The following is a 14,274-nucleotide window of genomic DNA, read 5'->3' as shown; positions in this document are numbered from 1 at the left end:
GGCGAAAGATGATATATCGGAGAAGCACCATCGAAGTACCATGAACGGGAATGTACCTTTTGCGGTCCGATACATCAAATTGGTTGTGGAATGTTTCGAGTCATATCACAGCCATTTTGATGAGCTGGCCCGCAGAATTGATCGTCGAGAAGATTTCATATTCTGCTATCAGCGTAATATACCTGTTGAATCGATGATATACATGTGACATGTGTGAATTTTAGGCAAGCTTGTGAAACGAATAACAATAAAAAGCTCTACTGAGAAAAATTGACATAGTGTTATATCCATGTTTGTGTTAAATCTCACAAAAAATTATTCGTGTGCTTTTTATGGCACATCATATGAAATTTCGTCCGAGGAATAATGCCACAGAAGAAGGAACGCGATCCAATCGTCAAATTGGTTGTGGCGTGTTGCTCTTCTGAATTTCATATCACAGCCATTTTTGACGATTTGGATCGCTGTTTTATACATCGTCTTCTCCACTTGATCTGCGTGGGAATGGATGATAAGGATGGCAAAGATTGTCAGGAAGAGTGTTCGCGTTGCTCACAAAGTGGCTGTAATATGCTGATGTAATGATGCTCATATCACAGCCAGCTTTGATGAGCGTTGCGACACTCACAGTTCAGCAAGTTTGGAATACGCAAAAGAAATTCTTTCTGAGGAAGAAGAGAATTTCTCTCTTTACTTCAACATGTACGAACTATGTTAGGAATAGTTGACTGAAGACAGTTGCAAATAGTGAGTATATACAAATAAAAGTACGAAATTTTTAAATTACTGACATAGGTTAAGGTAGCTTAGGTAATAGTATAGGTATAGGTGTAATAGTAATATACTGTTGCCTAGTCTATTACCTATATTATTATTTAATCTAAGCTAACATGTGTCAATACAAATTTCTTACTTTTATTGTAACATAGTATTATATGTTACAATAAAAGTAAGAAATTTTTATTGATACATGTTTTGTATAATTAGTACTATCGCAATATAATATTGTATGTTATTATTAATAATTTTAAATTTAAAGCAAAATTTAAAAAGAACATTTTTACATAATTATAAGAAGAAAATGATATTATGATATCTTAGTAAAATAATGAAATACTTTACAAAAGATTTTTTATAAGATGTGTCTTATTTTGAAAAAATGAAAGAGAAATAGATTTGCATTATTATTCTAATGATTGATGTTTTTTATGTAAATATAAATATGTACAATAATACAATACTTTTGTACAATTTAATCTGTTAATTGTGATAATGCAATTTATGATAATATGATAATATATATATCTATTTCTCTTTATACCATCAAAATATGTCATTTTGTGATATAGTGTAAAATTGTACATCTTATAAGTTAATTCATTAATTAATACAGTCTTTTACAGAACATTATCATCGAATGTTCCTCTGTTCCTCCCATCAGAGTGGTTGTGATGTGGTGCTATTGATTCATATCACAGCCAGCTTTGATGAGCGGAACGGAACGATATATCTCACCTGTTACTTATAATATTTATAAATATTATTTAGTACTTTAAAAAATGTTACTTAGTACTTTAAAAATTGCTACTTAACATTTATTGTACATACATATGTAATTATACGCTTCACTTAATAAGTGCGTCAAACATATGAACTAAAACTTGCCTTTTAATCGAAATAATTTTAAGAGATGCTTTGAAATTATCAAAATATGAATATTCCGGTTTAATCTAATATTAGTTCGAATGAACTATATGTACTACTAACTTACGTACTTAGAAATACTCGAAACATGAATATATGAATAATGGTATTTATAATTAAATTTAACATTTAAGTTAGTGCCAGATTATGCGCATTTTCATCCTTTGATTTTGTTATAAAACCGCTCCATTAATGAATTATGGATGAATGGGAAATAATGTATAACAATTCTCATGACGAATATTTATATTATTCATAAATCTTAAATAGCAAATCTGGAGTTACTAGTAGTACAAATTGCATATAGTCTGGCACTAGCTTTATTCATTTTCTCAATGTTCCATATTTTATATCGATTCGCAGCTCATGTGTAGACTGGCACCGCTGATTGGTAGCGAACTTACAGAAAAGGTCTTTCTGACACGGTACTTAGACCTATGCGAGGATAACGACATGATGGTGAGAAGAATCTGTGCTACTCATTTTGGAGAAATGTGTACTGCTGTGGGAAAAAAGAAACTGTACAGCAAATTGGTGAGTCTTTTTTATAAATTGGAAAACTTTATCATTCAATAACAAGTTACAATTCACCTCATGTCATATATTTCTTTATTCCTACTATTTCTTTTCTTCAATCAACCTTTTATAACATAAGAGATATATGGGATGATAGGATCGAATCTGAAATCTGTCGATTTCACGATCGAGATCGACGATTTTCACGCGTTTTTGGAATCATGCGTTATCCCTATATAAAGTTTATTTCTAAATTATAAAAGTAGAAAGTTAAAAAATTAACGTTTTAATTTTTTAATTCTCTGAGTTTAATAGTATTATTAATTTATTGATGACATTCATATTGATCTTAGATTCCTACATTTGTCGACCTGTGCGGCGATAGAGTGTGGAATGTGCGAAAAGCGTGTGTTGAAGTGATGATGCCGGTCTCTTGCTGTTCAACGCCTGAGCATCGCCGATTGTTACTTGCCGACATACTGGCCAAATACTTGAACGACGATTCGAAATGGGTGCGAATATCAGCTTTTCAAATATTAGGTCCATTCATATCGACTTTTGCCAAACAATTTGCCGAAGTCACTTACAATAAGAATGGCGAATTAGTGTACACCAGTAAACAGGATAATCATCCCAGGTATCATGATACACTTTTTTAATTTAATTGCATTGCAACTGTTTACATCAATTTAGATTGGATATGTATTTTGTAGTATACGTTATTCGTACGAAGGAATCTTCCCTACGAAGAGCGGAATTAAAAGTCAAATACCAGATATGGATGATAATACCAAAAGCCCTTTTTATCTGCCTGTGATGAATTTGAGACATGATAAATTATCGAATTCTTCGGAAGAAGATGATTGCCAGAAAACGGATTTTTCGCCATATGTACGTATAATAACAATATATAACATTTATTAGACGTGTAATAACAATAGATAACATTTATTAAAGTTTGTTTTATACAGAATAAACAAGGATTGATATATATCTTTTATTTTAAATTTATCAAGTCTTATAAAAATTTATTCTAAAAATATATATAGTTTATTTTATTATAATATAAATTATTATGAATCTATATTATTTAAATATATAATCAATATATCTTCAATTTTTTTCAGGCCTTGCGTCAAAAAGATTATTCAATTATAAAAAATTATCTTAAAAAAGAGGCGACTGAATCTGAGAAATACAATCCATTTTTATATTATTACATACCTCCAGATGTACCGTTGGATGATGAACTTATTCATGCCGCAAGGCAATCGGCGATGAATCGTAATAATGTCCAGAAGGCAGGAACAACAGAAGATTCAACGAGCGAAGAAAACAGCTCAAGTTGCTCTTCCGATATCCTGATTCCTATCATAAATTTAAGTGTGGAGGATGATCCCAATATCGATGAACAATCAAATAAATTCAGTGAACCAAAGGAAGAAGAAGAAGAAGACGATGATGACGATGAGAACAGTTTTCCGAGATTAGATTCATTGGATGACACTTCAAGCTGTACCCCAAAGTGTACTCTAGAGAAAATTTTAGAGAAGATAAAAGATAAAGATAGAGAGAGAAAATTTTATATATATGATATGGACTCCATGGATAAAAGTGATGAATCTTATAAGAATTTCGATGTAAAGAATAACAGTCAAGAGATCGTACCTCAGGAATTAATAAATTATTATGTATCAATGGCCGATCCGGAGCAATGCGTGGACATGGGTGCCGAGATCCCGCATCATTGTGCCTTCAGTTTCCCCGCAGTCGCGCTCACACTGGGCAAAGAGAACTGGCACTGCTTGAAGAAGGCTTACCAGTCATTGTCGAGCGCGAAACATTGGAAAGTCAGGCGTACACTGGCGTCCAGCATTCACGAAATTGCCATGATTTTAGGCGAAGAACTCACTGCCACTGACTTAGTGCCGATCTATGACGGTTTTATTAAGGATCTGGACGAAGTCAGAATAGGTGTGCTCAAGCACCTCGCGACCTTTCTGAAAATACTCAAATCCATCGATCGCTGCCAATATTTGCCGAGGCTAAGTGATTTTCTCGCCACGGATAACGAATGGAATTGGAGGTTCAGGGAGGAATTGGCCACGCAATTACTTGAGATTGTGAGCCTATTTAGTCCGAGCGATGTAGCCCAAAGTATCGCGCCTTTATCTTTCCAATTGCTTGTAGATAAGGTTGCCGCTGTTAGAACCATCGCACTTGAATTGGTAAGATACTTGGATCATTCGTGTATATTATACTTTGTAATTGTTGCATCTATTAATTTAGATTTAAATTTCTTCAGATTACGCGAATCATGTGCTATTTATCCACCGAAGACGCTCTGGTCATGTCTCTTATTCACGAGCTTCGAGAGACTCTAGTTTTAAATGCTAAAAAGTGGATACACCGACAAACTTACGCGCTCGTGTGTGCTCATCTGATCCGCAACCACGCGATCACAGGAGTTAAATTTTCTAAAGAAATGTTACCATGTTTGATAAAATTGTCATGCGACAGAGTACCTAATGTAAGATTAGCTGTAGCGAGAACTATAGCGACGGACGTAATTGCGATGGGTTGTAAGTACTATATTATTATCATATTATATGTAATATATCGCGTTGATTCAATGCATTGTATATTAATCTTGTATCTTGTAATTTTAGTCGACAACTTGGGCATGGAAGCGATAGAAGAAGTGGAAAGAATACTCACAAAAATGCGCGTTGACGTGGATCGAGATGTGCGAGTGTTGGCTGGAGGTGAGGAGCAGCAGATAGACATATTGGCTTATTGTTCTTCCGATGAGAACAATCAAGTTGAACAAACAAGAAATATATTATTTTAATAGTGATGTATTCTGATCTCATGGATCATGACAGAGTCACCACGGTTTTATATATGAAAAGAAAATGAACTTTTTATATATACATATACAATATCACAAGATGCGCCTTGGTTCTTCCACACGAGTGACTAGTTCTTGTAAATGATAAGCCAAAAGTGTGCAACTAATTGTGAACATCAAGCTTTGACCGCGATCTGACATACATGTCAGTGTCATGTATCAGATCTAGTTGCAATTGCAGATAGATCGATGATGTTGAAACAAAGCTCAAAGTTAAATAATAGCGTTCACGATTTAGGTAGTCGAGTGATAGATAAGATTATAATTTACATTGACTGATGAGTATTTGCGTCCTTTTAATCTAGGACAAAATTGTAAGTATCAAATGGTCTCATACCGTGCGATTACGTAACGATGCATGAGTGTAAAAGCATTTGTGTGTATGCATGAATACATGCGCGCGAAGAATAGGTGCGTTTTATCATTGTGATCAATTTATATATGTGACGCTGTTCTCCCGAATAAGAATCGAATATTAAATAGTTGAAGGCGTTACATTGACTAATGATCTTTCTCATTCGCTTAATTCATTTCATGAATATTCGATCGTACAAGTTTTTGGCACTATATCGTGTATCGTTATTTTGTAGCATTTTTTATTGTGCACTTAGCTAAGAAAGAGAAAGGGAGAGAAACGCAGCATAACATCAAAATTAGACACTGATAAGGCGCATTTTAAATAAACAGCATTTAAGAATGTGCCATGCATATGAGAATATTTTATAGATCGTTTGTCAATAAACGTGTCGAAAAATATTTGACATATCTAAAATTATGTTCGATAAAAAAACTTATCAATTATATTTACACGCTGAATTGCAATCTTTATTAATAACTGCGTTTTATTATCACATGTCCTTTTTTTTATCTTGCATTTAAAAGTGTTCTTGATGGATATTTTATATAAGTATCCAGGAAGGAGAAAAAAGTGTTAAATTGTTGATAATTAAATACTTACACGAACAACATAATAATGTTCCAATTGTAATAAAATTTGCCGTAAGCATGATATATTTGCATTTGTTGAATATCTTTTAAAATAATTGCCTAGATAGTACTACTATGTCATCTAATTTGATGAAATGAGAATTATACATTGCTTATGATACATTTCAATTTTTGCATTATACCTAAACTAACGAGATAAATGTATTGAATTTTATTAATATTGAAGGAATTTTATTAATATTTTTTAAATCAGTATCACAGGAAATGAAACAAAAAAATTTATTGTAGGAAACTTTATAAATATTGTACGATATCAGATTTTATAATATACAAAAGTATGCGAGTATTGCTAATAAAGCAAAGTCTTACGTCATTTGATCAGGAGAAGGAAACATTGTATAAACTCGTATCTATTTGCACGGAAAGTATATGCTCGTTAAAAAAATTTTTTCTGTAACAATTATTGGTAAGAGGCGAACAATCGTATCTCATGTAACTTTGTATGTAACAATGAATACAATGATTGAGCTGCGAGAGATTTATTCTTTGAGCAATGAACGCCCTCGTTAATTGTGAATTCTGAGGCGAAGAAGGGGATATTGTTTAAAATCTTGTATAATATATTATGTATTTGATAATGAGACGATGAGAAATATACATCAAATGATTTGTTACACAATCATGCAAAATAAAATCCTATTACATATAAGTTGATATGTAAGGAAGGTTCAGGAAGCTATAAACAATTTCATTCACATATTGCAAACAAAATTCATACGGCGATTTGTGACGATTTGTGACGTGCAAATTTTAAGATAATATCAACAATTTTAACAAAAATTTTACAAATTATTTCCCCGGATGAACCACCAATCACCAATTTCATTTTTATGACTCAAAATTCCTACATAATAAAACATATGCACGTGAAGTTATAAAAAATGTTTATATAGAAACCTATTACAGAAAAAAAAACAAGATCAAATGATATTAAAGAATTTGATACTTGAACTTTCCTTCTCAAGAAGCAAATTCGAGATTCTCATTTACGAAACGTAGCTTTATCAACGGTTTCAGCAAGTGGTGCTAATCTATACGTTTCGAACAATCGAAAAATTATAGGTATCAACTTGTTACTATACGATGATTTTTTTAATAATTACAGTATCGTCTAAGTCGTTGGTATTCTGTAGAATATTCAATTCTTCGATCATCGTTTGAAGGAACAGTCTTTCAGAATATTCCGAGGAACTTACTTGGGGGACAGGCTGGCAATTGGCATGCTTTCTCTTCCATCTCGGTTTCCGCGTCGCAATCGTACAGGCAATGCCGCCACCTGATCTGTCGACCTTTGCCGCAGGTGACGCTACAGCTGCTCCAATCCATCCACCTGCCCCATTTGCGACGCAATCTCCTCCTCGTTCGAGACTCTCCTCGCGCGAACCTCGAACCACCAGAACGTATTTGGGATGCTCTTTTACTCGCTAAGGCTGCCTGCTTCGCGATACGCTTTTCGGCAATCTTGGACGTAGACCTCAGAACGTCTTTTTTCAGAGAAATCTTTGGCTCCTTTTCGACCGCGCGATCCGCGTTTTTATCGAAGCAAGAATCCCTCGTCCGCAAGGTTTCATTATGATTGCTCACGTAAACTTGTAATTCATTTATCTGGAATCGAATGATATAGTATACAGTAAATTCTGATGTAAGTTTTGCGAGAAATAATAGTTTTTACCTTGACGATTAGCTTTTCAGCAAGCTCCTTAATTTCTTCGACCGATCTCACGGCACGATTACCGCGGGTCCTTTTATGTCTCTTCTTCTCACATTTCATATCACCGATCAATGTTTCCTGTCCGACTTCGAAATGTTCCGATCCTTTCGCGTTCTTATCATTTTGAAGATAGCGCTTAGATGTAATCTCCTGGTTTCTCTTTGCGCGCGACTTTGCGTCCTCGTCCAAAGATCCCGCAGCTATCTCATTCGTGCGATCGTATTTTTCATTTTCCGCATCTTGGTCGTTCTCGATTCTTAGCGCATTGGATGTCAGATGAGATTCCGCATTGTATAACGGTATATCTTCAGAATTGTTTGTTTCATCGATAGATGCATTGTTTCCGCGATCTAGCTTTTTCAGATTAATCTTTACTGTTAAATTATTAGCTGCTTTTCTTCCAATGGAATTGAGATTCGGGACGAGTTCAAGATTTGTGACATTGATATCGACGATTTCATCGTTCATTTTATATTTAATCGTCGGTAATATAATCGAACAAGGACTGGTCCCGGCAGAACGATCCATCCAAGTATTGGAACTGACAAATGACGATTCATTCGTGGGAATTTTTTCTATGCGAACACGTAATTCTGCTTTTCCAGTATGCACAAGAGGTAACATAACGGAATCTTCTTTTCGTTGTTGCTCGAGACTTTTATCATTACTTAATGATGCTCTCTGATTAATTAAGGTTCTTGTTTTCTCGTGGTCGGCAGTATTAATTTTATTCAGAATATTAGTGTTTAAATTGTTATTTTCAGATTCTCTTTTCTCTATCCTGGATTTTACTCGTGATTCGTCGATTTGTTTAGACATCCTGATTTCTCGAATATTCTTGCTTCTTTTTGCTACAAATAAATAAATAGAAACTAAATACTTCGATTTATGTAGCATTTATGTAGCACTTAATACTTTATTAAATATGATATTGTTGATGATCTATAACATTAATTATCTATAACATTAACATAGTTTTTCTCGAATTTTAGATATTTTCCTTGTAAAGATGTTTATCTTTTTTGTTTAATTATAAATTCATTCATCTAAGTTATACTTTTACCATTATAGTTTATCATAATTATTATAAACACTATTCTCCTAAAAAATTAAATCTATTCTAAAAATAATTTTTTTTAGTTTTAACTTTAATAAGTTAAAAAATAAGTTACTAATAAGTTAAAAAATAATTAGATAATAGTATTCTAAAGGAATAACGACAAATCTTTTTCTAATTAATGTTGATCGTCTAAGTTTTATTCAATGTATTCTTATTTAAATTGGCAAAAACTTATAAAATCGAATAATTATGTTTAATAAAATATGAATGTGACTTCCGAGATATTCAAGATAAAAAAAATCATGAAAACATACTCGAACTCGGACTATTTGTCTTTTTTGTAACAGGCCGATGGAGAAACTTCGATACACCATGCTTTTTTCTTTGGTTCTTGATGTCAACACGATGCTTTGCATGTCTGACGTTTCCTTTCACGCGTTTCTTGTGATTTTTAGGCAGGACTCCTCTCTTATGTCGCGAGTGCGAGGTGACATTATCTACGATGATTCCATAAGGAGTCTTAAGGATATCAAATCGATCCAAAAACGATCCTTTGAATGTTGAATCTCTGAATGCACTTGTACCATTGATCTCATGCCAGGAATTTCGTGGAAACGAGTCAAGCAAATTCACAAAGCTTGATTGACGAAGGATTGGTTCGTTTCTCTTGACACGAATGTGATTTGGAAGATCTTGCTCACTCGTGTCATCGAGAGCTTCCATTATAAGTGGACCATTGTAATCCATCAAAGTTTTTTCGTTGGTATTTTTATAGTCTCCTTCTACGTTCACAGCTTTAGCTGCTTGATTGTCTTCGAATCGCAATATTTCATTCGGCGATCCTGATCCAGCAGTTCTGACAGAGTCGTTTTTACAAAATTGTCTTTGCTTCCAAAAGCTTTCGATGGTATCGAGTGTTAATCTTTTCTCTCGAGGATTCAAGAAGGGAATGTTTCTTTCTGAAAAAATGCGGAATTGAGTATGTTTTTGTCAAGATTATCTAGGGAATTATTATCGTTATTTTTATTGCTTGAGCCTCTCAGAAGTCAAGTTGATCAACTTCATGAAATAAAAAATAGATAAAATCTACCAAGTACAGACTAATCATATATTAAAATAAAAAGAATTTATAAAAAGTGTAATTGATCAGATTGGTTTCTGAAAGGTTCATTTATCTGATAGGCGTTACATTTATAGCCTTCGTTCGAGCTTTGCAAAAGTGTAGGAAGGATAAAGAAGTCTGAGAAGTCTGATAGCTATAATGATAAATACCTGGATACGTTTTATTTTCTGCCACGGCGAGACCGAAGAGAAGCGTCAGAATCCAAACATCCGAGAGGATCAATCTCGGCATAACACAATTTATTGGTGATGAACCGAGCAAAACGAGATCCGCAATGCGTTATCATGTGTTTTAGAAATCATTTACAGGTGTTAAGTAGCTGAAACAGACAGGCTTCCCTTTGTAATTCGATTTTATCAACGAGAAAACAGACGAGGTTACGCTGCTTGAATCTACGTTCATATTTATGAAAGTGTTCAAGTTCAATTAAAACAATTATCAATAATAAATTTAGTTATCGTAGATTATTTAAAACAAAAATAAATATTTTTAATATCTTTTTAAGAATATATTACGTCTATTTTTATTTACAATGAAAAAATTATAAATTATTCTAGAATGCAAAATATAAAATATAAAAAATTTTGCGGTGATTTAGAACCTGGATTAAAAATTGTTTAAATATAAAAATGTACTTTAATAGAAATAATAGCAAAAATCTTACTTCTTTTATATAAGCCTTAAATATTATAAGAGAATTTATATAAAGTTTTATTGCGGTGACAAAGATTATTATTCTATAAATATTCTTAATAAAATTGAATTTTTATTAAGAATACAAATGAAATGAACGATGGCGTAAACAAAATTAAATTTTTGTTTACAGAATAACTAATCTCTGCATTGCAATGATGCAATATAAATACATAAAAATATTGTTCTTTTTATATTGTGCTTTCTAAATTATATACTGGTTTGCTGGGTTGGAACACTTAAAGATAACTTAAAGATTTTTAACAAAAAACATCTGAAAAATGTTTAAAAGATATCTAAGTGACGTCTTCAAAATGTCTTCCAAAAATATTTTTAAAACATCTATGTACCTATGTACTAATTTTGAATATTTTGCAAAAATCAACCATAAAAAATCAACCATAGATGACATAGATATGATAGTCGCTTTTCTAATCTGTTATTTATTACTGATATTCTCTCTAATGTTCTCTAATGTTATCACTAATGTTCTCTCTATGTTCATTGCTTTAAAATCTAGTAACATCTTGGACGAAAAAAATAGTCGCATCTCTAGTTCTTTCAGAACTAATAGCATATCCCTAGACGAATCAGCTTAGATTTGGGTCATTCGTGCCGGATTACCGGATCGGATTGATTTTACTTCATATTTTCGCGAAAACGCGTTTGCAACCAGTTCAAGATGATTAACACGGCTCGTCTGATGTCTCGACAACGCCTTCCTCAATTTCGCCAATTTCACAAATGGTAAAATTAATTTCATCGCGAACACGAGCAGGTTACATAACCTAAACTTTGATCATTTGCTTCGACACGGTGCTGTTTATTTGACCAAGCTCCTTAACTTATTAATTTAATCAGCATTTAATTGAGTCGGCAGGATCATGTATACAATTTTTCTAATTACATAATTTGTCCTTATTCAGTCATTCTTTTCATGTGATAAAAAAATGTACACATTGACAAAATACTACAAGTACTATTTGATAACTTAATTATTTATTAAATTAATTGGAATTTATGTCAGCTTCTATCAATGTCTATTAATTTTAATTTAATGTTGGTTTATTTTACTCTGTATCCTTTTAATTCATGGAATTAAAAATAAGAAAAAGTTAAATCAGATTGAAGTTAATTTATATGGTAGGAATGAACGTCAATCAAAGTTGTCTCTAACATTAGAGTACCAAATACTTATTTTTAACTCCTCCTTTTCCCATTTTTTTAATTAATTTAATTTTTTAATTTTTGATATTTAATATTTTTTTCTGGTATGAAAGATAGGATTCTAAAATTTGTATTTGCTTCATTTATTATTTATTATTAGAATCGATGAAAAATTAGAAAATTAAAAAGTCATATTTTTAATATGATTTTGAATGACTAAAATAGATATTAATTTATAAATATAAGAATGATCAGAAATGATTGTTTAGTACTTCTAGTATTGAAGATCGACAATATTAACTGAGAGCTGACATGACTGTCAAAATTTAATTCGCAATCTATTATTAATTTTATGCTTTATTATTATCTTGGTTGCATTCTATTTAACAATGCAATATATATAATCATCATTTGTTCTTGTTTAACATTTAAACAGTGATTCTGAGAGCATTATAAGTGTTACGTGAAATACAGCCCTTAATATTCTATAAATGCATATATTTAAAACAGAATAGTATTTATCTTTTATTTAAAACTGCACTTTATTGTTACTTGAGAAAAAAATATATGTACCTATCAATGTATATGATATTATCATTGTATAAATATATATTTTTATTTACAAGACATCAGTATGATAATAAATTATAAATTTAATTTATAAGTTAACTCCTAAAATATTTATATTAAATAATAATTGAGATAGTCGATAATATCTATACTCTTGAATTATTCTCCAAGTACAGGTTTTATTTGATAGTTATAAGAATTTATTTAGGAGTCTAATAATGCTTTTTATCATGCTAAACATTATCTGTTTGCATTAGTGTTGTCCGACACACAGAATCCAGCACAACAGCAGTGACAGAGGCTGCATCAGTAGCATCTCTACCTCCCCCAACTGGAATCGACAAGCCAGTGAACTCAAAAATCGACAAAATAGCCAATGATATCACTGCTCTCAATCTGATAGAAGTGGCACAGCTTAGTGACCTATTAAAAAAACGACTAAATCTGCCAGATGCACCTGTTATGCCTGTTGGGGGATTTGTTGCCGCACCTCAAATGGTAATAATTGTTGCAATAATACATACACATTACGAAAGTGTCCTTTTTTTAGAATGTAATTTTTAAGAACAAGGAACAAGTTATTATTGCACTTAATTAAATTGAAAGACAAATAATAAACGATATAATTAAGTTTATCTTTCTTCGTTTCTTATCCATGTATCAAATCTGTCAATATACAATTTAAACAAACAATTTTAATGTCATTATTATCAGGAGGAAGAGGAACAAATACAAAAGAAAGTACAAACAGAATTCACTGTTAAATTGACAGCATTTGATGAGAAACAGAAGGTAGCTTTAATCAAAGAGTTGAAGAACTTGTTACCGAACACAAATCTTGTCCAGGTATTAATTTATAATCTTTTTAAATATGAAATATATATATATATATATATATATATATATATATATATATAGAGAGCATTAATTTGAAAAGTATTAATTTGAAAATCTTATATTAAAATAGGCGAAAAAATTCGTTGAAAGCGCACCTGCAATAGTAAAGACGGATATACCTAAAGAAGAAGCAGAGCAATTGCGAAATGTTCTTACAAAAGTCGGCGCTACAATCGAAATTATCTAACTTGTACGTAAATGCACATATTGTTATGTATAATATTATAATAAAAATTTACATTTACATCAACAATTTTTTCTCTCTTTGACTTAAAATTATATTGGCTATACAATAGTAATGAAATTATTGAAATTTGAAAAGAATATATATTTCTATAAAGAAATTCAAGTATGTAGTCAAAATGATATGATTTTCAACATTTTCATGAAAGAAAATATTTGTAACATTTTTTTCCAATAGATGACAAAAATTTTTAGGAATTGTAAATACCATCTAAAATTCATGATGAAAAAAAGAATTGGCACTAACCGTAAGAAAAAATTAAATTACTATTGAATAATTTAAATATATATGAAATAAAAATAATCAATTACATATATCAAATTAACAATTTTGGAACAAAATGTAAATATACTATTTAATTCCTATTTAGTGTTATTTAGTTTCTGTTTAGTGTTATATGCTATTTCTCTCTAAAATCTCAAAAATCAAAGTTAATTCAAAAATTAAATAATCTCCAAATCATTTAAAATACATCTTTTACATAACATATATAGAAAAAATAGAACACGATGTAATTTTTATATATACTTTGTTTTGATGTATGCTGTATATATACTTATAAAAACTGCTAAAAACTGTGTTATATTTTTATTATAACATGTTTGACCGTTGTGAAAGTCTAATTATTCAACGAATTAAATCATATAAAAATATTTATGATATGATTATG

At 31.3% G+C, this 14,274-nt stretch overlaps 3 protein-coding genes across 10 annotated transcripts in view; 2 read left to right on the top strand and 1 right to left on the bottom strand.

Annotated features, from left to right (window-relative positions):
• The window catches only part of LOC105429002 (serine/threonine-protein phosphatase 4 regulatory subunit 1), a 145,676-nt gene extending 138,918 nt beyond the window's left edge, over window positions 1–6,758 (top strand). For all 8 annotated transcript variants that reach the window (XM_089082606.1, XM_011641642.3, XM_011641643.3 and 5 more), the window contains 6 exons: window positions 2,068–2,238; window positions 2,574–2,857; window positions 2,934–3,111; window positions 3,348–4,448; window positions 4,526–4,802; window positions 4,890–6,758. In XM_089082606.1, coding sequence (XP_088938732.1) covers window positions 2,068–2,238; window positions 2,574–2,857; window positions 2,934–3,111; window positions 3,348–4,448; window positions 4,526–4,802; window positions 4,890–5,071 — 2,193 coding nt within the window. In that variant the 3' untranslated portion in view covers window positions 5,072–6,758. The remainder of the gene's footprint in view (window positions 1–2,067; window positions 2,239–2,573; window positions 2,858–2,933; window positions 3,112–3,347; window positions 4,449–4,525; window positions 4,803–4,889) is intronic.
• A 539-nt stretch (window positions 6,759–7,297) lies between these two features.
• LOC105429001 (uncharacterized) lies at window positions 7,298–11,015 on the bottom strand. Its single transcript, XM_011641639.3, has 4 exons — window positions 10,183–11,015; window positions 9,225–9,869; window positions 7,812–8,701; window positions 7,298–7,744 (listed from the first exon to the last, which is right to left on the bottom strand). The coding sequence occupies exons 1-4, from the start codon at window positions 10,262–10,264 to the stop codon at window positions 7,313–7,315; spliced, it is 2,049 nt and encodes a 682-aa protein (XP_011639941.2). The 5' UTR covers window positions 10,265–11,015; the 3' UTR covers window positions 7,298–7,312.
• A 269-nt stretch (window positions 11,016–11,284) lies between these two features.
• mRpL12 (mitochondrial ribosomal protein L12) lies at window positions 11,285–13,613 on the top strand. Its single transcript, XM_089082619.1, has 4 exons — window positions 11,285–11,473; window positions 12,721–12,961; window positions 13,178–13,309; window positions 13,431–13,613. Exons 1-4 carry the CDS (start codon window positions 11,409–11,411, stop codon window positions 13,545–13,547), a joined length of 555 nt encoding a protein of 184 aa, XP_088938745.1. The 5' UTR covers window positions 11,285–11,408; the 3' UTR covers window positions 13,548–13,613.
• Window positions 13,614–14,274: the final 661 nt, after the last annotated feature.

Source organism: Pogonomyrmex barbatus, unplaced genomic scaffold (genome assembly GCF_055798465.1).
Source record: "Pogonomyrmex barbatus isolate J1 unplaced genomic scaffold, ASM5579846v1 scaffold6, whole genome shotgun sequence".
In the NCBI taxonomy this organism is placed as follows: domain Eukaryota; kingdom Metazoa; phylum Arthropoda; class Insecta; order Hymenoptera; family Formicidae; genus Pogonomyrmex; species Pogonomyrmex barbatus.
The sequence above is the reverse complement of the archived record's forward strand: the minus strand, read 5'-3'. Positions and strand labels throughout refer to the sequence as shown.

What these genes read in the sequence shown, in the direction of transcription:
- LOC105429001 (XM_011641639.3), bottom strand. Translation starts at nt 10,264, where the DNA reads ATGCCGAGATTGATCCTCTCGGATGTTTGGATTCTGACGCTTCTCTTC. An exon ending in AGAAAATAAAACGTATCCAG is followed by an intron (nt 9,870 to 10,182) that starts GTATTTATCATT and finishes GCATTTTTTCAG; the next exon opens with AAAGAAACATTCCCTTCTTG. An exon ending in GACAAATAGTCCGAGTTCGA is followed by an intron (nt 8,702 to 9,224) that starts GTATGTTTTCAT and finishes ATTTATTTGTAG; the next exon opens with CAAAAAGAAGCAAGAATATT.
- mRpL12 (XM_089082619.1), top strand. Translation starts at nt 11,409, where the DNA reads ATGATTAACACGGCTCGTCTGATGTCTCGACAACGCCTTCCTCAATTT. An exon ending in TTTCGCCAATTTCACAAATG is followed by an intron (nt 11,474 to 12,720) that starts GTAAAATTAATT and finishes TGTTTGCATTAG; the next exon opens with TGTTGTCCGACACACAGAAT. An exon ending in CGAACACAAATCTTGTCCAG is followed by an intron (nt 13,310 to 13,430) that starts GTATTAATTTAT and finishes ATATTAAAATAG; the next exon opens with GCGAAAAAATTCGTTGAAAG.